The sequence below is a fragment of the Mastigoproctus giganteus genome, chromosome 8 (assembly GCF_048544385.1).
Source record: "Mastigoproctus giganteus isolate SK-2022 chromosome 8, ASM4854438v1, whole genome shotgun sequence".
Taxonomy (NCBI): domain Eukaryota; kingdom Metazoa; phylum Arthropoda; class Arachnida; order Uropygi; family Thelyphonidae; genus Mastigoproctus; species Mastigoproctus giganteus.
In genome coordinates this window covers 110,272,044-110,297,561 of record NC_143582.1, presented here as the reverse complement: position 1 = coordinate 110,297,561, position 25,518 = coordinate 110,272,044, and the positions used below count along the sequence as shown (strand labels likewise).

Here is a 25,518-nt window from a genome sequence, read left to right as displayed (position 1 = left end):
TATCGTGATAGTTGAGAAATAGCGCAGAAAGTTGAGAAATAGAAAGCACTGTTTTTAAATACAAAGATTTATATATAATTTTTTTAGATTAAGCAAAGATAAAAAGATTTTAGGATCAGTCGCAAAAAATTTATTTATTAAAGAGCACAATGGTGCTTGCAAGCATCAGGTTAAGAACCCCCTACTCTATTGAGTCCAATGAACAATTGTACAGAGAAATAGAGTGGGCCAGTAAATCAGAATGTCTAATAGTGGGGGATTTTAATTTTCCAGATATTGACTGGAACTTGTGGATTGGTCACTCACACACTAGCAAGACTTTAGTGGATTTATTGGATGATTGTTTTCTGCAGCAGCACCTTTGAGAGGCAACCAGAGAGAGTAATACTCTTGATCTGGTTATCAGCAGTGATTAAGAATTTGCAGATAAAGGAACCACTGGTGGCAGTGATCACAGTATACTGATGTGGATTTACTTAAAGTTATTACTACCATCAAGGATAAAGAGAAAGGTTTTTACTTTCATAAAGGGGCTACAGTGGTCTCAGACAGTTTTTAAATTCTATACAGTGGGACAAACTGATAATGTTACCAACAGAAAATTCTAAATTGGAAGCATTCAAGGAGTTAATCCTGGAAATTACTAGGCTTGTCATACTGATTAAGAAATATTGTTCAAGGTTTAGGCCTAAATGGATGTCAAATGAACTAATGACACTTGTAACAGAGAAAAAAAATGCATGACATGCATATAAATTATCAGGTGACGGAAAAGCCTGTGGTACATATAAGCTAGTCTGTAATCAAGTCAAAAAGGAGGTTAGGAAAGCGAAGGCAGATTATAGGAAATCTTTGGCAAAGGATGCTAAGAAAAACAGCAAAGAGTTCATTACTTATGTAAACTCTAGAACTAAGGCAATGAATCAGATTGGTTCAATTGATATTGATGATTTGACTCTTGATGATCTTGCTCAGATTGCTGACAAACTGAATAAGTATTTTGCATCTACATTCACACATGAGGTATTCTGTAGGGAAATGGAGGACAGAAGCTAATTAAACCCTACCAGGGAGCTTAATGATTTTGTCATAACTAAGACCAAAGTGGGGGAGAAATTATTGAAGTTAAACATAAGAAAGGCACCTGGGGTGGATGGGATCTGTCCAGTTATATTAAAGAAGGCAGCAAAGGAAGTAAGCAAACCCAGTTATGAGAGCATCCTTAGACTCAGAGGAAGTCCACACAGACTGGAGATGTGGAAATGTATCCCCAATTCACAAAGGGGAATCAAAGGATGACATGACTAATTACAGACCTGTTGATTTAACTTCTGTTCAGGGAAAATAATGGAGTCACTGGTTAAAGAAGCATTGCAGGATCATCTTGACAAGACTGCAGTAATAATTCAGACACAGCATGGGCTTGTTAAGGGAAAGTATGACAAATTTGATTGGATATTATAATGTAGTTACAAAAGAACTGGATGCAAAAAATGATTTTGATATCATATACTTGGATTTCAGGGAAGATTTTGATAATCTTGTGCATAGAAGACTACTGTGCAAATTGGAGCAGCATGATATTAAGGGAAAAGTTGATACAATGGATAAAAGGATGGCTGAGTGGGAGAAGCGAGCGAGAGAGAGAGAGAGAGAGAGAGAGAGAGAGAGAGAGAGAGAGAGAGAGAGAGAGAGAGAGAGAGAGAGAGAATGGTAATCAATGGACACTGCCCTTCATGGACTAATGTTATTAGCCCAGGGTTTGATGTTGGGTCCTCTGTGTTGTATATTTATTAATGATATTGACAAAGGTATATCAGGCTTTGTGTCGAAATTTGCAGATTATACAAAGGTTAGCAGTGTGCTACTAGAACAGGATCTATAAAAGTTGGGCAGATGGACTGAGAAGTGGAACTGAAGTTTAACATTGAAAAATGCAAAGGTATATGGGTAGAAGTAACCCCAGAGAAACATACCAACTGTGTGGTACTACACTTAGGGTGGTAGAAAATGAATAAGACCTGGTAGTAATTGTGCAATCAGATTTGAAGTTTTCTGACAAGTGCAGACAGGCTGTCAGAGCAGGTCATGGGGTGTTGTCAATGATATACAGGAATTTTGCCTGTAAGGAAAAGGAATGATTATTCCTTTGTATGAGGCAAGGGTCAGATCATGCTTTGACTACTGCATACAGGTCTGGAGGCCTCATTTTAGGAAGATGTAGAGTTGCTTGAGCAAGTACATCGAAGGGCTTCAAGATTGGTGAGGGGAACGAAGGAGTCCTCTTACCAAGAAAGACTGCAAATTGCAGCATCTGGAGACTAGGCACCTGTGAGGTGATCTGATTGAGGTGTATAAGGCCTTGAATGGTTTGAGCAGGCTCAATTCTAATGGAATTCTTCCTCTTGCTCAGATTACAACCCTGGGGAGAATAAATTCAAATTGAGAAAGACAATTGTATAATATATATGTGTGGAAATTTGCCTTTAGCCAGGGGTAGTTGATTGCTGGAACAAACTTACATCTGTCATTGTGGGAGCTGTTAGCTTAATTAAATTCAGGAAGGAACTGAACAAACAGTTAGAGGGAATAGATGCACGAAATGTTTTTTTTTTTTTTTTTTTGGCTGATGCTACATGTTTGCTTTCTTGCATCCCATGCCTGTACTACTACTACTACCTTAATTTAAAGGGAATATAACTGAAAGAAATGCATGAAGACGTGCAACAAATATTAAGAGAACTTGTCCATCATATACCATGGTCAAAAACTTGGTTGCAGAATTTAGGCATGGATGAGACATTGTTGAAAATGCATCCCTAGTGGGTGGCCTGTTACCTTGGCGACAGCTGCAAATGTGGATGCCATTTATGACCTGATCATGCAAGACCATAGAATAACATTGAAGGACATTGAGACAATGTTCAGCATCTTCCATGAGCAAGCTCATGATATTGTGGTGAATGTTTTAGGAAAGAAGGTTTCTTTGGATGGGTCCCTAAATCACGTGACGGTCGTGTTCCAAGCCGCTAAGTGGATTTTTCTTATTTATTGATTTGAAATTATTGTTTTTCTAAAACTTTTGATTTAAATTTAGTAGTATAACATTATTTTGTGATTTTTTGATTAATTTGGTGTATTTATTCTTTACTCGGCCTTGTAAAAGTATCGGTAAGGGTTTCCACGTGTTCGTAACTACCGCTACCGTTAGTAACTTTCCCTCCATTCTGATACTGTACTAGATATACCGTAGGGTACATACCGTACTAGATAGCGTTAGTTGAACTTCGTTAGCAGTTAAATTGTACGTTTAAATAAATACATATAACGACTTAGATTACAAACGTAATATAATTAATAACATAACATAATTAATTAATAAATTAATAGAATCATGACTCAGACCAGAGCAGCAAAGCAAAAGGCTCAAGCTAATGGAAGTGCTGTGGCTCAGAGCAGAACTGAGGGGGGCAGTTGTCCTCTGACTGACAGCCTTATAAAATGCACTGTTTGCTTGATGTTTGCAGAGCAATCGGGTACGAGACATGATACTGCCAAGGGGGATGTCTTTGTGTGTGCGCGATGCAAGGAGTGTATCGATGTCAGGCAACAACTCGGCGTTCTTATGGGCCTATATGAGAGCTTGAAGGACAGGGTGGATGCCCTCGAAGAAACTAAATTGAGGGGCCCATCAAGCTCTCAGCTGCCCACATCAACGCCAGAGCTTGCACTTGGGCATCGCGTGACACAGAGACAACCCCCAAGGCAGAATGCGCTGGTCCCGAAGGAACTAGTAGTTGTTGGTGACTCTATTGTCAGGGAAACGGGGAACATGCTTTGTAAAAAAGATAGGTGGAACAGGACCAGGGTATGTCTGCCAGGGGCAAAGGTTGATGACGTTGTAGAGCGAATATCATCTTTTAAGGGCACAAAAGGTGATATAGTTGTACACGTTGGCACTAATAATATTAAGAGTAGGAGACCGGCAGAATTACTTAACAAGTACAGGTCACTGTTGAACAAAAGCTGAGAATTAGGGTTGAATTTGAAAGTGTCTGCAATTCTGCCCAGACACGATAGGAGGGAGTATATGATGAGAGCCTTGTCGATCAATTCGGCCCTGGAAAGATTGCGCAAGGCTCAAGGGGTAGAATTTTTTTCAGCCTGGACTGTACTTGTTAACAGGAGAGATTGCTTCTACAGGGATGGGATACACTTAAATAGAAAGGGTGCAAGAATATTTGCTGATGCTATCGAGGCAGTGTTAGGTGGGTCGGAAAACTGCTAGCTTGGGGGGAGACAAAGACCAATAGATTGACAGTAGCCACTGGCAGAGGTGAAAGAGATTCTTGCACTGCTTCTATTAGAATGAGCAGAAGCCTGAAAAACAAGATGCATGGTATTTCAGAGACTGCTGGGAGCCATTGCGGTACAAGTAAACACATAGGTTGTGTTAGTGTAGCTAAGAATAGAAACAGGTGCAGATATACTTGCGTGTACACCAATGCTAGGAGTTTAGTAAATAAATTTGATGAATTTGAGGTATTGCTCAAAACATCGAAGGCAGATATTGTTGGGATATCAGAGACGTGGTGTCACACAGATATAAGGGATGCGGAACTGCAATTTGGGGAGTACAACGTCTACAGAAAGGATAGACAGGATAGGAAGGGGGGAGGTGTTATGCTATTAGTTAAGAAACACATAAAAACCAAGGAAGTGAAGCCAGTCGACATCGCTGGACAGTGCAGTGTGGAGTCAGTTTGGTGTGACATAAACATTGGGAGATCAAAATTGAGAGCAGGAGTGTGCTATAGGCCTAATGACTCTGATGAGTATAATAAGGAACTGTACAGGGAAATAGAGTGGGCCAGTAAATCAGAGTGTCTTATAATATGAGATTTTAATTTCCCAGATATTGACTGGATTTTGGGGGCTGGTTACTCACACACTAGCAGGGCTTTTGTGGATTTATTGGATGATTGTTTTCTACATCAGCATGTTCGGGAGGCAACTAGAGGGAGTTATACTCTTGATTTGATTATCAGCAGTGATTCTTCATGCATTAAGAATCTGCAGATAAATGAACCACTAGGTGGCAGTGATCACAGTGTGCTGAAGTGAGATTTACTCAAAGAGGTAACTACCATTAGGGGTAAAGGGAAGGGTTATTGCTTCCGTAAAGGCGACTACGATGGACTGAGACAGTATTTAAATTCTATACAGTGGGACCAACTGATGATGTTACCAACAGCAAATTCAAAATGGGAAGCATTCAAAGAACTTATCTTGGAAGCTACTAGGCTTTACATACCAACTAAGAAATATTGTTCAAGGTTTAGGCCAAAATGGATGTCAGATGAACTAATGAGGCATATGGCAGAGAAGAAAAATGCATGGGATACATTCAAATTAACACATGACACAGAAGCCTATGATAGATACAAGTTGATATGCAACCAAGTTACAAAGGAGGTTAGGCAGGTGAAGGCAGATTACGAGAAATCCTTGGCAAGGGATGCAAAGAAAAACAGCAAAGAGTTCTTTACTTATGTAAACTCTAGAAGGAAGGGGATGAATCAGATTGGTCCACTTGATATTGATGGGTCAAGTGTTGATGATCCTGCTCAGGTAGCTAACAAACTAAATGAATATTTTGCATCGACATTCACACATGAGGAGTTATTCAGCGAGGGGAATGCCAGAGGTGTATTCAACTCTAACAGTAAGCTACAGAATCTTGAAATAACTGGGAGTAAAGTGGAGAAGAAACTGTTGAAGATAAACACAAGAAAGGCACCTGGGGTGGATGGGATCTATCCAGTTATATTAAAGGAGGCAGCAAAGGAAGTAAGCAAACCCTTAGCCATAATTATGAGAGCTTCCTTGGACTCAGGGGAGGTACCCATAGACTGGAAATGTGCAAATGTGACCCCAATTCACAAAGGAGGATCAAAGGCTGACACAAGTAATTATAGACCTGTGAGCTTAACTTCTGTTCCAGGAAAACTAATGGAGGCACTGGTTAAAGAAGCACTGCAGGATCATTTAGACAAGACTTCAGTTATAGCTCAGGCACAGCATGGTTTTGTTAAGGGGAAGTCTTGCCTGACCAACTTGATTGGATACTATGATGCAGTCACAAAAGAACTGGATGCAGGGAATAACTTTGATATTATATACTTGGATCTTAGAAAGGCTTTTGATACTGTTGCACATGGAAGACTGCTACACAAATTGGAGCAGTGTGACATTGGAGGCAAATTGCTGCTATGGATAAAGGGGTGGTTGAGGGGGAGAAGACAGAGAGTGGTAATCAATGGACACTGCTCATCGTGGACTGATGTTGTTAGTGGAGTCCCTCAGGGCTCAGTGTTGGGTCCATTATTGTTTTCTGTATTTATAAATGATATTGATGATGGTATATCGGGCTTAATGTCCAAGTTTGCAGACGATACAAAGGTTGGCAGGGTTGTCAAGGACACTACTGACACTATGCTGCTGCAACAGGATCTGGAAAGGTTGAGCAGATGGGCTGAGAGGTGGCAAATGAAGTTTAACATTGACAAATGTAAAGTACTACACATGGGAAACAGCAACCCCAGAGCAACGTATCAACTCTGTGGTACAACACTGACAGTGGTAGAGAATGAAAGGGACTTGGGGGTGGTTGTGCAGGCAGATATGAAGTTCTCTGAGCAGTGCAGACGGGCTGCAAGAGTAGCTCATGGAGTATTGTCAATGATATACAGGAATTTTTCCAGCAGGGATAAGGAGGTGATTATTCCATTGTATAAGGCGATGGTCAGGCCACACCTAGAGTACTGTATACAGGTCTGGAGGCCTCATTTTAAGAAGGATGTAGAGCTGCTGGAACGAGTACAGAGAAGGGCAACAAGATTAGTGAATGGAACAAAGGGGTGCTCTTACGAAGAAAGGCTTAAGTTTTGCAAATTACAGTGTCTGGAGACTAGGCACCAGCGAGGTGATCTGATAGAGGTGTATAAAGCCTTGAATGGTTTAAGCATGCTCAATGCTGATGGGATTCTTCCTCTAGCTCAGAAAAATCACCTGAGAGGGCATAAATTCAAATTGAGGAAAGACAGATGTAGGATAGACGTGCGGAAATTTGCCTTTAGCCAGCGGGTGGTTGGTTGGTGGAACAGACTTCCATCCCTTGTGGTGGAGGTTGATAGCCTAAATAAGTTTAAGGCTCAGCTGGACAGGTATTTTGAACGAACAGAGGGGTGAAGTGGAAGTGGTTTTTTTTTTTTTTTTTTTTTTTTTTTTTGGCTGATGCTGCATAAGCTTGCTTTCTTGCATCAAATGCCTCTACTAATGCTAATGCTAATGCTAATGCTAATCAAATTCAGGTCAGAAGTGGTAAAAAGTGATGTGTTTTCATGAGATTGTGCAGCATTTTGAAGCTAATGAAGCTCATTTTTGGGGACAGTATATCAATATGGGTAAAACATGAGTGTACCACTCACTTCGAACAGTGGAAGCATTCCTATTCTCTCCCATCCTAAAATGTTTCAAATGTCCATCTTCTTGGATGCAGAAGGATTGCCATTGCCACATTTCCTTGAATGAGGTGCCACTATCAATGTCAGTATTATTCTAATCTACTGACCTTTCTGCAAGGAATTGATGCCCGAGAAGATTGGGAAATTGGCCAAAGGAGTCATCTTATATCAAAACATTGCACTGGTGCATGCAAAGTTTGTGACTTAGTTAGCCCTGCCATGACTGTTGGTTCAAGCTATTACAGCATCCACCCTACTCACACACAGATTTGGCTCCATTGGACTATTTTCTGTTTTAAAATCTCAAAAAGGACTTGAAAGAACAGAAATTTGACAGTGACAATACTGTGATGGATACGGTCAACATCCATCACTGTCACTACTCAAATAAAATTGAGATTTTCAGCTAAAATCTGAATTTTATTTGAGCAGGTTACAAAAGCTAGTGGATTGTGCCTGAAAGTGTGTTGATTATTTAAGGAGGGGGAGAATTACATTGAAAAATGAATAGGTAGTAGTAGTAGTAATGGCAAATGATGAAGAAAGCAAGCTTATATAGCATCAGACAAAAAAAAACCATCTGAACCCTCCAAGAATTTGTCTAGTTCTCCCTTGAATTTATTCAACCCAAACCCATTCACTTCCACAACCTCAGATGGAAGCCTGTTCCAACAATCAACCACCTGCTGGATAAAGGCAAACTTCCATACATCTATTCTGCAACCATCCTTCCTCAACTTGAATTTATGCCCCCTCACATGTATAGTCCAGCAAGTGGAAGAATACCATTAACATTCAGCATACCCAGCCCCTTCAAGGCTTTAAACGTCTAATCAGATCTTCCCACATGTGCCTAGGCTCGAGATGCTGCAACGATTTGCAGAACTGAAACCTTTCTAGGTAAGAGCACCCTATTATTCCCTTCACCAATCTGGTTGCTCTTCTCTGCACCAGTTCCAGCAGATCATCATCCTTCTTTATAGTGAAGTGTCCAGACCTGTATACAGTATTCAAGATGTGACCTAATAAGCCACAGACTTCCTTGCACCATGTGGCCATTACTAATACTAAACATGGCCTTATACAAAGGGACCACATCCATATCCCTGCTAGTAAAGTTTCTGTATATAATTGAGAGCCCATGGGACTCTGTCAATTATATATAGAAACGGCACAATTATATACAGACAACTCCATGACAGCACGTCTGCACTGCTGAGAGAATTTCATGTTTGACTGCACAATTACCTGCAGGTCTGTTTCATTCTCCACTATTATTATTATTATTATTATTAGCCATATGGTGCAAGGAAGACTGAGGCTTATGCTGCACCAGCCAAAAAAAAATTCCTGAGTTGAGAGACAGTAAGGAATCACCAAGAAAGAGAAGAATGATAATATCCAGCTCAGGACCCTGGGTGTGCCAAGCCCATACTCACCAGATGTGAGCACCTGGGGGTATCACACAGTTGATAAGTTACTCTGGGGTTACTGCTACTCATGTGCAGTACCTTGCATTTGTAAATGTTAAACTTCAACTGCCATTTCTCAGCCCATTGACCCAATTTTCCTAGATCTTGTCTAGACCCTGATGACTGTTATTAACCACCCTTCCAACCTTTGTATCATCTGCAAACTTAGACATTAAGCCTGATATACTTTCATCAATATTATTGATAAATATTGACAATAACAATGGATTCACCACTGAACCCTGGGGAACTTCACTAATAACATTAGTCCACGAAGAGCAGTGCTCACTGATAACCATCTCCTTCTTCCATTTAACCATTCCTTTATCCATAGCGGTAACTTGCCACCCTTAATACCACATTGCTCTGGTTTGTACAGCAGTCTTTTATGGGCAAAAATATCAAAATCCTTTCTGAAATCCAAGTATATGATGTCAAAATTATTTTTTGCATCTAGTACCTTGGTTACTGCATCATAGTAACCTATCAGATTGATTAGACAAGACCATCCCTTGACAAATCCATTTTGTGTTTGCAGTATAATTGCATGTATTACTTCTTTAACCAGTGATTCCATTATTTTCCCTGGAATAGACATTAAGCATCTGTAATTACTCATGTCACCTTTGTCCCCCTTTGTGAATTGGGTTTGCACCTCTCCAGTCCATAGGGACCTCCTATGAATCCAAGGATGCTCTCATTTTCACAACTTTTAACATTCCTTCTATGAGAGGCTAGAAACTGTTCAACTTCTTCTCTTATGTATGCCAAAACACATTGCTGTGATCAGGATTACCCTTGAATAGGGTTCTTGTGTTCTGTATTTTGCCAGATAGCTTCATTAAATGTTAACCATAAGAGTTTACGACACATTTTGCATGAAGACTTAAATTTCTACAAAATCCATGCAGCACAGTCATTGATAGTCATGAGTACGTTAAGCACTCAAATTTTTTCATCAACTCCCGGCACTTCTGGATGAGAGTGAAGACTTTATTCACAATAAGTTTATGATTGAAAAAGCATATTTGATCTTTCCAGATATGTCAGTAAGCAAAATTTTCATTATTGGACAGACAAATACCTCATCTCTTTCACCACAAACCTTTACAAAGTACCAAGTTTACAGTGTGGGTTGCAGTATCATCTTTGCCATTATTGGTTCTTGCTTCTTTAAGTACAGTGATGTAAATTCAACAGCTTTGGCATCTGCCTGCTATATCCATGATCAAGACATTTCTGATGCTGGTTTCCTGAAGAATTAAGCTGGTTTCCTCAAATTAATAATGACTGATTTTTGCTATATGGGGATGACTACCCAACTGGTGTGCAAAACTTAAGGACCAACACTATTTCTAAAGGTTACAACCACAAAATCAAATGAAACAGCCATGCCAATTTGCATAACTGTGACCGTTCAGTAGAAATTTGGTGCACATGCAAAAATTTGAATCATGATGAGAGGGCTCACATAAACAGATAAAAGCAGCAGTTCAGCAGTTATGTGCAAATTACTGAATGGTGAGCACGATTGTTACAGATGTTCGTTTGGTTTCATACAGTGCTACAGACAATGAAATGGCCAGTAGACATCAGATGACCTTACTGGGTCGAATAATTGGGAAGCTCGAGGAAGGTCAAAGTGCAAGGAGTGTGGCTGCAAACCACAGCACAGGAGCACAGGATGCAGGATATCGTGGTTTACTGTGGCCAGGCGAGTCGCCTGTTTGCCCAACGGTACACTGTGTCCCTTTAACACCTGCCCATTGGAGACACCATTTACAGTGGTGCATCAAACACAAGGACTGGACAGCAGCACGATGGGGTAAGGTACTCTTTACTGATGAAGTAGATTCAGTCTGAGCAGCGATTCTGGATGTCAGCTAATCTGGCTAGAGGTTGGCACATGGTATCACCCTGCAAACCTAACTGAAAAGGATCGATATGGCGATCGAGGTGTTCTTGTTTGGGGAGGTGTTATCTTGGATGGACATACACAACTCCAGGTACTGGAAGGCAGTACTGTAACCAGTGCATGTTACTGTCCTGAGGTAATCCTTCCCCATATGCGTCTCTTCCAAGATGCCATAGGCCCTGAGTTCTTGCTTATGGATGATAACACACAGCCCATCGCACTGCAACTGTTGATATGCATTAGCATTAGCATTAGTAGAGGCATTTGATGCAAGAAAGCAAGCTTATGCAGCATCAGCCAAAAAAAAAAAAAAAAAAAAACCCACTTCCACTTCACCCCTCTGTTCATTCAAAATACCTGTCCAGCTGAGCCTTAAACTTATTTAGGCTATCAACCTCCACCACAAGGGATGGAAGTCTGTTCCACCAACCAACCACCCGCTGGCTAAAGGCAAATTTCCGCACGTCTATCCTACATCTGTCTTTCCTCAATTTGAATTTATGCCCTCTCAGGTGATTATTCTGAGCTAGAGGAAGAATCCCATCAGCATTGAGCATGCTCAAACCATTCAAGGCTTTATACACCTCTATCAGATCACCTCGCTGGTGCCTAGTCTCCAGACACTGTAATTTGCAAAACTTAAGCCTTTCTTCGTAAGAGCACCCCTTTGTTCCATTCACTAATCTTGTTGCCCTTCTCTGTACTCCAGCAGCTCTACATCCTTCTTGAAATGAGGCCTCCAGACCTGTATACAGTACTCTAGGTGTGGCCTGACCATTGCCTTATACAAGGGAATAATCACCTCCTTATCCCTGCTGGAAAAATTCCTGTATATCATTGACAATACTCCATGAGCTACTCTTGCAGCCCGTCTGCACTGCTCAGAGAACTTCATATCTGCCTGCACAACCACCCCCGAGTCCCTTTCATTCTCTACCACTGTCAGTGTAGTACCACAGAGTTGATACGTTGCTCTGGGGTTGCTGTTTCCCATGTGTAATACTTTACATTTGTCAATGTTAAACTTCATTTGCCTTCATGCTTTTGGAAAGTAAGAACATTGTTCATACTGATTGGCCTGCCCATTTCCCCTGATCTAAATCCCATCGAACACATATGGGACGCTCTGGGGAGACACCTAGCGGCACATCCACACCCACCAGAAAATGTTCACCAGCTGAAGATGGCATCGACAGAGGAATGGACGATGTTACCGCAAGAACTTATCAACAACATTGTTCTAAGTATGGACAGGTAGTGCAAAGCCTGCATAAACATTAGGGGTGGCCATATCTCCTACTGAGGATCAGCTCTTCCCTTTGTTCCATCTTTAGCAGTGATGCATCTGTATCATGCCAGCCAGTACTATGTTGCCATTTTTCAATAAAGTCCCTCTGTACCATTTTGTTTCCATCTAAAAATGGGCACAAATTTTAAAAAAAAAGTTTAAAAGACAAAAAGGTTTAAATATTTTCAGCATGTTACCAGGCTGTGTGGCTCCATTACAAAGCAATATTGCCAGTGTAAAGGGACCTTATTTTTGGAATATCGAAAAACCGCTGTGTGTGTGTGTAGAGAAAACTCTTGTAACAGCATTGAGAGTGCATTGTTATTCTTTCATGAGAAGTAATTTCAGAAAATTTGTTTGCAGAACATAGCAATCAAAACACATAGCATCTGGGGTATCACCCAAGTTAAGAAGTTCCCTGCTGTATTACTGAGGAACAAGGATGAGTAGAGATAAATACACTACTGAAACACTCTTTGAGACAGGTACCATTAGTATTAAAGACTTAAATGGCAAAGAAGTGGAATTAGCAGAAGCAGAACTAGGTTAATGTTAGGGCTTACAATACCGAGATTCCGGGATCCCAAATACTGTTATCCCAGTAATTTTTTTCCAGTATTCAAATCCCGGCATTGATACAAAAATACTGTTTTTTTGGTACTAATTTAAAAAATAATTATCCTTGATTTATTCACATAAAGGTTATAAATTCGACAACAATAAATCATTAATACTGCTGAATTTGCAAATGAGGAATTGTTATATGCAGTACAAATGCAACGGAAACCTGAAAATGTCATGAAACTGTAAGATATAAAATCTTACAAATATATTTCTCTTAGTAAGTAGAGTGCATGTGTGTGGAAGTAAAGCACTTAAGGAATAACGAAAACATCATTACGGAAATATTTCCATTAGTGGCAGTAGGCCTGGTAGTGCAATTAAGGAATATGGTGAACAATGGTATGGCAGGTGCGGAAGGATTAAAATTAAAAGCTTCTGAGCAATAGTTTAATTCCTCTATTACACTGCTACTTGAGGATGCGACACTTAGTACATTTGGTAAAGGGTGTTGGTATGGATCAGTTCAAAGGCATTGTGAACGTTTCGTTGTGTGGTGATGTAGAGGTAAAAGATGAAAACGTTTCGTTGTGTGGGAAAAATATTGTTTTTCCCACCAAAGGAAGAAGAGTAAGTTTAAAGAATAACACCGTGATTGGGCCAGATTTAAATTAGATAGGGGGGGGATACGTAAATGCGTGGAAACTCCTCTGGGGTTTGCACATAAGCTTGCATATAAAAAGTAGTACAAGGGGTGATTGGAACTTGCAATCAATTCAATAAATAAATTAGAAGGAAATAAATAAGGTGTTTGCACCAAAAGAGGGGTTTGTGGTTGTTGTTTGGAGGGGTTTCAGACTTCCAGTGGTAATTCCTGGGATCAGTTCGGGTCCAGTTCTGGGAGTGTGCTATATAGTGAAGGGCTTCACTCTTCCAGCTATATAGTGAAGGGTTCTGCCGGACATCTTCCTGTGCTAGAAATTAATCCGGAAGTTGAATAACAAGCCAGTCAGACAGACAGTGCCCTGGCTTCTACTACTGCTGTGGTAATTTACTTCAGTATTAACAGAGAACTGTTCTTGAAATAAGACAGTACTGGAAAAGCTATACAGCAGAGATGCAGAGTTCAACTAAGAACAGAGAGAGAGAGAGACAGAGAGAGAGAGAGAGAGAGAGAGAGAGAGAGAGAGAGAGAGAGAGAGAGAGAGATCACCACATGTTTTGAAAATGGTACTTAAATAAAGTGGGAGATTATTTTAGAGCAAGGTTGAAGTTGAAGAAACACGAGAAATAAGGAAATGTTTAGTATTGAGTTGGTTTATTGGTTGAAGTTTCAAAGAAAATTGATATTGCTAAATTAAGAGAGATTACATGAAATTGTTAGCATTAAGTTAATGACTTATGGATTGCTGTTGTGAAGAGAATTGATATTGATGATTAAGAGAAATATGAGGGCGTGATTAAGAGAAATATGAGGGAATGATTAAGATTGAATTAGTTTAATGTTTGAAGCTGTAGAGAGAGTTGAGATTGTTAATTGAGAGAAATTTTATGGAAATGATAGCATGTATTAACAGATTAAATGAGAAAAATGAATAGATTAGATGTAAATGAACACCAGTTATGTATTGTAATTTGTGTGATAAATGACTTTTGTTTTATATTTGTGTCATTGCTCTTGAGAAACTGACAGCTCACATATAATATATATATGATATATAATAATATACTCGTGTGGGGGGAGAATATCCCGCAGCCCCTGGAAATTCTCATTTTTTAACGCAGTCAGGTAGCTTGTGGGGAGCTGCTGTCCGAAAATCATTACAGTGGCCACTGATGGCAATACTAAGGTATGGGAAATAAAACTTAATAAATAAATAAATAACCCCCCAACAACTTAGATTTGGTTTCCTCACCAAGCTTAACCGTCAGTCCCTTTCTTTCGTTAATATGGATATAGTGCCATAAAAAGTCAAAAAGGAAATATTTTTTATTTTTGATAAAAAGGAAATAAGATTTTTTTTGAAGATGAGGGAATAAGCAGGGGGTTAAACTGCAACTCATCTACAGCTATCTCAGTATAAAGCACTAACCAGCACAGAATTCAAAAGGACTTTTCTGCCAATAATTAAATATGTACTAAAATTAGATCCAGTTTAAACGATAACACTATTGAGTTTCTTAAGAGGTCACTTTATTTGGACAGGTAGTGCAGATGCTTATTTTTTTGTTTTTAGAATAACTGTATGTTTAATAATAATTTTTCTAGAATATTTATTATTGTAATAAAAGTTTGATTTAAAATGTGAATTCAAGTAATTACTTGTTTTTTCCTTATTTTATTGCACCTAATTGTCATTAAAATTTATTGAGAAAAATGTTTTTTTTTTTTGGAATACTGGTATCCCGGTTTCATAAATTAAAAATACCAAAATACCGGTATTAAGATTTTGACTGGTATTGTGAGCCCTAGTTAATGTGTTATCACAGAAACTAAAAGTATGAACCAGCTGATGTAATAGTAATTGTGGCATGTCATGCAAGAAAGCAAACATGTGAGCTTATGCAGCATCAGCCAAAAAAAAAAAAAATTCACACAACCATTCCCTCTAAATGTTTGTCCAGTTCCTCTTTAAATTTATTTAACCTATCAACTTCCACAATGACAGATGGAAGTTTGGTCCAGCAATTAACCACCCGCTGGCTACAGGCAAATTTCCATACACTGTTCTACGGCTGTCTTTGAATTTATGCCCCCTTAGGTTCATCATCTGAACAAGTGGAAGAATCTCATCAGAATTCAGTGTGCTCAATCCATTCAAGGCCTTATACACCTCAATCAGATCACCTCGCAGTCTCCAGCCGCTGCAATTTTCAGAACTTAAGCTCTCTTGGTAAGCAGATCCCTTCATTCCCCTCACCAATCTTGTTTCCCTTCTCTATACACGCTCAAGCAAATCTACATCCTTCCTTAAATGAGGCCTCCAGACCTGTACACAGTACTCAAGGGGTGGCCTGACCATTGCCTCATGCAGAGAGACAATCACCTCTTTTTCCTGCTAGCAAAATTCCTGTATATCATTGACAAAACCCCATGACCTGCTCTTGCAGCCTGTCTTCATTTGTTCAGAAATCTTCATATCTGACTGCACAGTTACTCCCAGGTCTTTTTCATTTTCTACCACCATAAGTGTAGTACCAGACAGTTGGTACGTTCCTCTGGGGTTACTTCTACCCATATGCAGTACTTTGCATTTGTCAATGTTAAACTTCAGTTGCCACTTCTCAGCCCATCTTCCCAAATTTTCTAGATCCTGTTGCAGTAGCACACTGCCATTACTTGTCATTAACAACCCTGCCAACCTTTGTATCATCTGCAAACTTTGACACTAAGCCTGATTTAATATCATTGATAAATATACAATTTATATTGATACCTTCATCAATATCATTTATAAATATACAAAACAACAGTGGACCCAATACCGAACCCTGTGGGACTCCACTAATAACATTAGTCCACGAAGAGCAGCACCCCTTGATTACCACCTTCTGTCTTCTCTCACTCAAACATCCTTTTATCCATTGTAGCAACTTACCCTTAATACCATTCTGCTCCAATTTGTACAGTAGTCTTCCAATCACAACAGTGTCAAAAGCTTTCCTGAAATCCAAGTATATGATATCAAAATTATTTTTTGCATCCGGTTCCTTTGTAACCACATCATAATATCCAATAAAATTTGTCAGACAAGACTTTTCTTAAGAAACCCATGCTGTGTCTGAATTATTGCTACAGTCTTGTCTAGATGATCCTGCAATTCATCTTTAACCGGTGACTCCATTATTTTACCCGGAACAGAAGTTAAACTAACTGGTCTGTAATTACTCATCTCACCCTTCAATCCCCCTTTGTGAATTGGGGATACATTTGCACATCTCCAGTCTGTGGGGACCTTTAATTTAATTATGGCTAAGGGTTTGCTTAGTTTCTTTGCCGCCTCCTTTAATATAACTGGATAGATCCAATCCACCCCAGGTGCCTTTCTTATGTTTAACTTCAACAATTTCTTCTCCACTTTGCTCTCGGTTATTATAAATCATTAAGCACCCTGCTACAATTTTGATAACCTTCTTGCATTTTCAATCCTTAATAACTCCTCATGTGTGAATGTAGATGCAAAATACTCATTCAGTTTGTTTGCTCTCTGAGCAGGATCATCAATAGTCGAACCATCGATATCAAGTGGACCAATCAGATCCATCCCCTTCCTTTTCAGATTTATATTAGGCCTCTGTAGCCAAGTGGGCAGGAGTGGGAGTGCAATAGCACACGCTCTCCAAGTAGACCGGTGTTGAAGCCGCTGAATGCAGTCGATCTGCCAACCCGCACTGGACCAGCGTGGCAGATTATGGTCCATTTCCCTCATCATGAATTGTTGAGGAGGCTTCCATCCTGCAGTGGGTTGATAATGGCTGCACTTTACTTTAAGTAAAGAAATCCTTGCTGTTTTTCTTAGCATCCTTTGCCAAAGATTTCTCGTAATTTGCCTTTTCCTGCCTAACATCCTTTGTGACTTGATTACAGACTAGCTTATATCTGCCATAGGCTTCTGTGTCGCCTGTTAATTTATATGCATCCCATGCATTTTTCTTCTCTGCCACGAGTCTCATTAGTTCATTTGACAACAGTTTTGGCCTAAACCTTGAACAATATTTCTTAATAGGTATGAAACGTTTAGTATCTTTTCCATTCTCCTCCATACCCACATTCCAAAACTTGCCAATATTTTAATATCTTCCATGTTGATGTCTCTGCTGTATAAAGTACAACCACCAGATATCATACCAATCTTTTCCTTAAACAAATTCACAAACTCCAGATAATACTCTTCTTTGCTTCTCAAAAGCTTATTTTATTTACTGGTCTTCTTATTCTTATTTCTCTGCTGTTCTTTGCTCCTTCTCTTTAGGCTTTCCAGATACCTATACATACATACATACTCGCTCCCTCCCTCCCTCCCTCCCTCACTCACTCACTCACTCACTCACATTTCTCATTGAAAATCTATCCCAACTTACCTTTAGCTTATTAACCAATTTCTGCAATCCTTTATCCAAATCTGCCACTAGTGCCATATTATCTGTAAATCTAACTCTCATAATACATCCCTGCCCTATCTTCACCCCGTCCATATTTCTTTCATAAAATGCCTCCTTAACCATTTTGTCTGCATATATATTAAATAAAATCAGGAACGGTCTTGCACTTCCCTGTCTGTACACTTTCAGTCATATCTGCATCATATCTGTGGCAAATGAAGTTTAACATTGACAAATGTAAAGTACTACATATGGCAAACAGCAACCCCAGAGCAACGTATCAACTCTGTGGTACTACACTGACAGTGGTAGAGAATGAAAAGGACCTGGGGTAATTGTGCAGGCAGATATGAAGTTCTCTGAGCAGTGCAGACAGGCTGCAAGAGTAGCTCATGGTGTCTTGTCAATGATATACAGCAATTTTTCTAGCAGGGATAAGGAGGTGATTATTCCCTTGTATAAGGCAATGGTCAGGCCACACCTAGAGTACTGTATACAGGTCTGGAGGCCTCATTTCAAGAAGGATGTAGAGCTGCTGGAACGAGTACAGAGAAGGGCAACAAGATTAGTGAATGGAACAAAGGGGTGCTCTTATGAAGAAAGGCTTAAGTTTTGCAAATTACAGTGTCTGGAGACTAGGCACCAGCGAGGTGATATGATAGAGGTGTATAAAGCCTTGAATAGTTTGAGCATGCTCAATGCTGATGGAATTCTTCCTCTTGCTCAGAATAATCACCTGATAGGGCATAAATTCAAATTGAGGAAAGACAGATGTAGGATAGATGTGCGGAAATTTGCTTTTAGCCAGCGGGTAGTTGGTTGGTGGAAGAGACTTCCATCCCTTGTTGTGGAAGTTGATAGCCTAAATAAATTTAAGGCTCAGCTGGACAGGTATTTCGAATGAAAGAAAGGGTGAAGTGGAAGTTTTTTTTTTTTTTTTTTTTTGGTGCATTAGCTTGCTTTCTTGCATCATATGCCTCTACTAATGCTAATGCTAATGCTAATGCTAACCCTTGTTCTCCTCCCTCATTTTCTGCTATCCTTCTATTTGATATTCTTAGCATTATCTTTGTTTTATACAGTATCATATTTATAGCTAAAAAAAATAATAATAATAACAAATATTATTTATTCATGTTATCATTATTCATCATTTATTCATAAAATCATTAATTGTACCAAGGTATAAAAAAGGTGAAATAAAACTGAATGTGGAAATTGCAGAAGAATTTCACTCCTTAGCACACAGGATGTACATAAGTATCTTATAAAAGAAGGTTAAAAATGTTTGATACTGTTGCACATAATAGACTGTTCTACAAATCAGAGCAGTGTGGCATTAAGGCCAAGTTACTGCTGTGGATAAAGGGATGGTTGAGAGGTGGAAGACAGAGAGTTATCCTCAATGGATGCACTGCTCTTTGTGGACTAATATTATCAGTGGAGTCCCCCCCCCCTCAGTGTTTGGTGCTGGGTTCATTGTTGTTTTCTGTATTTATTAATGATATGGATGAAGACATATCAGGCTTAATGTCTACATTTGCAGATGATACGAAGGTTGGAAGGGTGGTTTAATGGCAGTAATTGTGGTACGCTACTGCAACAAGAGCTAGAAAAAAAGTTGGGCTGAAAAATGGCAGTTGAGGTTTAACATTGAAAATGCACATAGACTACGCACATGAGGGGGCATAAATTCAATGAGGAAGGATGGTTGCAAAAATAGATGTGCAGAAGTTTGCCTTTAGCCAGCCAGTGGTTTACTGCTGGAACAAATAGTGGATAGCTTGAATAAATTCAAGAAGGAACTAGAAAAACTGTTGGAAGGGATGGATAGGTGAAATGAAGGTTTTTTTTTGGTTGATACTGTATAAGCTTGCTTTCTTGCTTCATTTGCTACTACTAATATAATACTAATATTAAAATATTGTTGAACGTAATCTTAGGAAAAAAGTTGTATTTTTGGTCAAGCAGAGAATGCCAGGATCAAATACAGTGAATTCAGGTTATTTGGGCCACTGGTTAATCAGAGCAGCCATTTATTTGGGAAAAATCTTAAAGAACAGAACCTAATTGAGAAAATAACCAGAGTTTTCTTTGCTTAATTGGGACAACATTCCTTTTAATCAGGGCAGGAGATAGCAGCACTCAAGATTACCCTACGATTGACCTCCAGAAATCCGACCGGGCCAATTGGCCCAGTCGGATTTTTGGAGGTCACGACCATAAAATAATAAAAAAAAATTACATTTACAGTTTCCGGTTTATTTTGGCTTTTCTGTTAGTGCAATCTATCATAAATGGGTAGTAAACTCAATCTTATTGCATTTGTGATAATACCGATAGTGGAATTTTGTGGGTTTTTATGTTATTATAGTGAAATGTATTTCTCCTTCATTGAAAACTTCAATTATATAAAAAAGAGAAATAATTTTCAAAATCTTCTCTTCATTCCGATTTATTTTTAAGCTTTGTAATTGTTAGTTACAATTTGTGCATGCCATGTTCTTTGTTATTGATTGCTTATTTTTTTTTACTTTTTAAAATTTTACAACCCAAAAAAAAATGTCAGTGAACAGAAATATCAATTAGTATTTACATATCACAGTATTAATTAAGCTATGTACATAGGAATAAATTTATTTTTATCTTGCTAAACATGTGGAAAATATTCTTCTGATTGTCAAGTATCATTTAATTTTTTAATTAGTAAGGTAATAAAGTGTAAATTTGTGCTTAATATATCATTGAGTAATCAGTCTGATTGTAATCAGTTTTAAAATTGCCCACATCTCTTGCTGAGTTTATTTTAAAAAAAAAGTGTGTCCTTTCAAAATTGCACCAAGAGTGAGCAAGTAAGTTTTTTAAATGTGTATGGAAAGGTGCCATTCAGAACCTTTAGAATAATGAAGTAGCAGTATTGAGAAGCATGTAGTGTTGAAGTATAAATCTAAATATGGGCACAAATTTTAAAAAAAGTTTAAAAGACACGCAAAGGTTTAAAGATTTTCAGCATGTTACCAGGCTGTGTGGCTCCATTACAAAGCAATATTGCCAGTGTAAGGGACCTTATTTTTGGAATATAGAAAAACCACTGTGTGTGTGTCGAGAAAACTCTTATAACAGCATTGAGAGTGCATTGTTATTCTTTCATGAAAAGTAATTTCAGAAAATTTGTTTGCAGAACATAGCAATCAAAACACACAGCATCTGGGGTATCATCCAAGTTAACAAGTTCCCTGCTGTATTACTGAGGAACAAGGATGAGTAGAGATAAATACACTACTGAAACACTCTTTGAGACAGGTACCATTAATATTAGAGACTTAAATGGCAAAAAAGTGGAATTAGCAGTGGAATTGCTTTCTTGCTTTCATGTGCCTTTGCTAATGCTAAAAAAAGAAGCCTGGTAGTTCACATTCAGAAGCACTGAACATCCAGCTTTTAATTTTTTCTGTGTTAATTGCAAATGAAAGCTGGCTGCTCATTCTAATGTAGAATGAGCATCCAGATTCATTTAGTTAATTTTTTCATTGTCAATCAGTAGTTTATCTTCACAAGGTGGTTACCTGTTTGTGACGATTTGAATTTATGGAACTGTTAATAGCCAGCAGAGATTTTGCTGCATTTTGAATAATTACATAAATTCAACCTTGAAAAATTTTGCCCCTCCATTCTACTGAATGTCTTTTTCTGAATGCAGGGTTTTTGGTTATACTGATTACTTTTTACTTGAATTTCCAGAAGTTCTCATTTTAAATTTTGTAAAAATGTTTGATTTTGATTTCCTTATACATTTAGATTTTATACCTCATGTAAACTTTTCACTCTATTTATTACTGTGCAGACAGTGAACACAACAACAACAGAAGCAGTGATTGAGAACTTGAAACCCAATACTACTTATAGTATCTATGTTGTATCAAGTAACGATGATGGATTCTCATTGCCATCTCTGGTTATTGTTGTGTATACTCCCTTAAATGGAAGTTTTAATGTAATAAATAAAGGTAAGCATTATTTCTACTATTTATTTTTCTGTTAAAAAATTTATGCAAACATATGTTCAGTAAGGCATACTAGAGACCTCCAACCAATAATTTATTAAAACAAGTTAGTTAATGTACACAGCATATTGCATTTCAGACTCATTAGCAAATATTTATTAGTATTAGTAGCAGCAAATGATGAAAGAAAACAAGCATATAAAGCATCAGCCAAAAAAAAAAAAAAGAAAACTTCTCACATTGCCTGTCTTTCTCTCTAATACTTTGTCTAGCTCTTCCTTGAATTTGTTCAAACTTCCCACTTTATATTTGATTCCCGTTTGATTTTAATAATATTATAGATATAATTTTTTAAAGTTACTTTCATTGATATTTATTTAATTTTATAATGGTAGTTACGAGATCTGCCTTAAACACGTCACAGGGTATCGTGACTCATACGGAAATAGCAGATGGCGATTTACGGGTGAGTCATGATTTAATCCGTTGTGGAACCTGTGGTATGTTTTCCAGGGTCGACCTGGTGACTAATCCTACCTCACCTGGGGATTCTTTTCTTTGTGATCGATGTAAGGAGTGCACCGATCTTAAATTACAATTTGGTGCACTGATGGAACAGTTTGAGTCCCTGAAAAAACAAGTGCTTGCCCTCGAAAATAATGCATCTGGGAGCTCGTCAGGAACTCAAAACTCCAGAAATCTACCAAGTGATGCACACCCGATTCGAGCCTCAAAACAGAAAAACCAAGTGCAAACTACTCTGGTTAAAAAGGACATTGTTTTATTAGGAGACTCCATTGTCAGGGAAATGGGGAATATTTTTTGTAATAAAGATAGGTGGAGCAGAACCAGGGTATGTCTGCCGGGAGCAACTATTGATGATGTCACCAACAGATTGTCAGATTTTAAAGGGGCAAAGAAAATATTATTATTCACGTGGGGACAAACGATATTAAACGCACACGATCTGACGATTTGTTGGAAAAATACAGGACCATGCTGAGGAAATGTCGTGAATGTCTATGTATCTGCAATTCTGCCCAGACACGATAGGAGGGATTATATGTTAAGAGCCTTGGACGGACATTTTGTCTTCACCATATTGTCCATTTTTCCTCTAGTCAGCACATGGCAACAAACATAATATCCAATACTTCAGCTGTAATATACAATATATATATACAGCCTATGTGAAATGTATGAAAAAAAAGAAATAAGAGTTACTGGATTTCTGTTGGTCCAATATTAATGAAAAAAATGGGCAGGCCTGACAAATCATTTTAAAAGAATCAAACATAAAACTTCATGAAAATCCATCCACTAAGAGTCAAATTGTTACATACAGGTGGATGGACATGGTGAAGGCAATAGTTATTTTATCCGTATGTGCCAGTGAACCTAAAACATATTAACAACAATGTCTATTACATTAGTATTAGCCACATGGTGCTAGGAAGCACTGGCCAAAGAAACAACAACAAAAAAATAGTAAATAAGTAGATAAGAAAATACAGATTATGTGCTTCCCTTCTCACGTAAGTAAATATCCAGTTGACCTTTGAATTTCTTCAAGCTTTCAGCCTCAACTACCTGCAGAGGCAACTTTTTCCAGTAATTAACTAATTGCTAGCTAAAATAAAACTTCCCACAATCTAACCTAAATCTCTTCCCCTGTATTTTGAATTTATAACCCCTACTTCTGAACTTAAAATGAAAATTCTGCCTTTATTCATTTTACTAACTCCTTTCAGAGCCTCAATCTGGGCCCTTCAAACCTCATTCAAGTCCCCTTAAGATCCCTGGTTGCCAAACTCTGGAGCTCACATAATCAAAGTCTTTATTCATAGTCACCATTTTGCCTAATTTGGACCCCTTCAAGAAGCTGAATGTCTTTTCAGATGAGGTCTCTATACTTGGACATAGAATTTCAAATGTGGTCTTACACAAACAGAATATTGCTTGATAAATCATCAGTAGGACACCTTGGGCTTTCCTGGCTGCCTGTTTAAACTGCTCAGAGAACTTCACATCTGTACATATGATAACTCCCAAATCCCTTTCTTCCTCTAATTTTTTAAATTAAACTCAACTAATTGTGGAGTTTGTTTATTGGGGTTGAAGTTGTGGATAAGTTATTTTGGGGTTGCTATTCCCCAAATGTAAGACCTTGCATTATGCCACATTAAAACATAGCTGCCACCATTTCTGATCATTCTTGAAGCCTGTTCAAGTCATTCTGAAGGAATGCTGCTTGGCACTGATCATTAATGACTCTCCCAATTGACATTATGTGAAAATTTTGTCATCATGCCCTCTAGCCCTCATCAATGTCATTTATGAAAATCAGAAACAACAGTTGTCCAAAAACTCATCCTTGGCAGACACGACTTTTGCATTTAACTAATCTGAAGAATAACCATTAATTGCAACCCCCTCTGCCTTCTGCTCTTCAGCCACCCTGCAATCTATCGTAGAATCTTCCGAGTAATCCCACCGTGTTCCAGCTTATAAAATGTAACCTGTCATGAGTGTCTAAGTTAAATGCCTTGCTAAAATCCAAATAAACAATGTTGAAATTATTCCCTACATCCAGCTCATGTGTTCACTTTATCAAAATAGCTTACGAGGTTAGTTAAGCATGCTTTCCCCCCTTAACAAAAACTATGTTGTTTTCTTCAGAGTGCCATTTCTATCTAAATGTTCCTGGATTGCACTCTTAATCCTACCACTAAAGTCAGACTAACCAGTCTGTGGTTACTGACTTCACTCTTAGACTCAGCTTTATGTATTGGCAATGCATTTGGACTTTTATCCAAAAGAATCTCTCCTGAGCAACAATGCCCTCATAATTAACCTCAATGGTTTAATACACTCTCTGGTTGCCACCCTCAGAATTACTGGGTACATGCCATGAACTCCAGGAGCCTTATTTGTCTTTAGGTTTGAAAGATTTTCTAATAAACAGTCATCTGTAATTTTTAAATCACTAATTTCATATGTCTTAACCTCACTTTCACAGCCTCTCCTCAGCAAGCAGGGTCTTTCATCAGTAAAGACCAATGCAAAGTATCTATTTAATTCATCAGCAACATTGACTGGATTATCTAAGACTTTCCAACACCCATTACACAATGGTTCAATCTGATTCATTTTCTTCTTCTTTGCAGTCACATACATGAAAAATTTCTTTTCCTCCTTCTTTGCTCTCTTAGCCAATGCTTTCTCATAGTCAGCCTTGGCCTCCCTAACCTTATCTGTGGTACTATTACATATCAACTTGTAGCTATTATTGGCTTCAGTACTTTCATTGCTCTGTAACTTTTCCATGCTATCTTTTTCTACTCTACTATATTGCTCAGCCTTGTATTCATCCATCTCAATATCCTACTCTTTCTGGTTTTTTTAATGGTATATATGTGATTATGGCTCATAGTTTATTAAAAATTTTATTTATCATGGTGAGTTTCCCCTTCCACTTATTCCAATCACCTAGGAGTAACTTGAAGTCACCTATAACAAGACATTCACACTTGCTTGCCCACCTGGCAGTACATAGCACATGCTTCTTGATTAGACTGGGGTTCGAGCCCGTGACCACCAAATACGGAGGATGCGGAAAGGTCAGGGAATGACTACCGCATATCCCCGG

At 38.5% G+C, this 25,518-nt stretch overlaps 1 protein-coding gene across 2 annotated transcripts in view; it reads left to right on the top strand.

Annotated features, from left to right (window-relative positions):
- LOC150081768 (Ig-like and fibronectin type-III domain-containing protein 2) overlaps nt 1-25,518 on the top strand; it is a 550,711-nt gene that overhangs the window by 308,200 nt on the left and 216,993 nt on the right. For both annotated transcript variants that reach the window (XM_090378862.1, XM_090378863.1), the window contains exon 17: nt 21,710-21,872. In XM_090378862.1, coding sequence (XP_090234988.1) covers nt 21,710-21,872 — 163 coding nt within the window. The remainder of the gene's footprint in view (nt 1-21,709; nt 21,873-25,518) is intronic.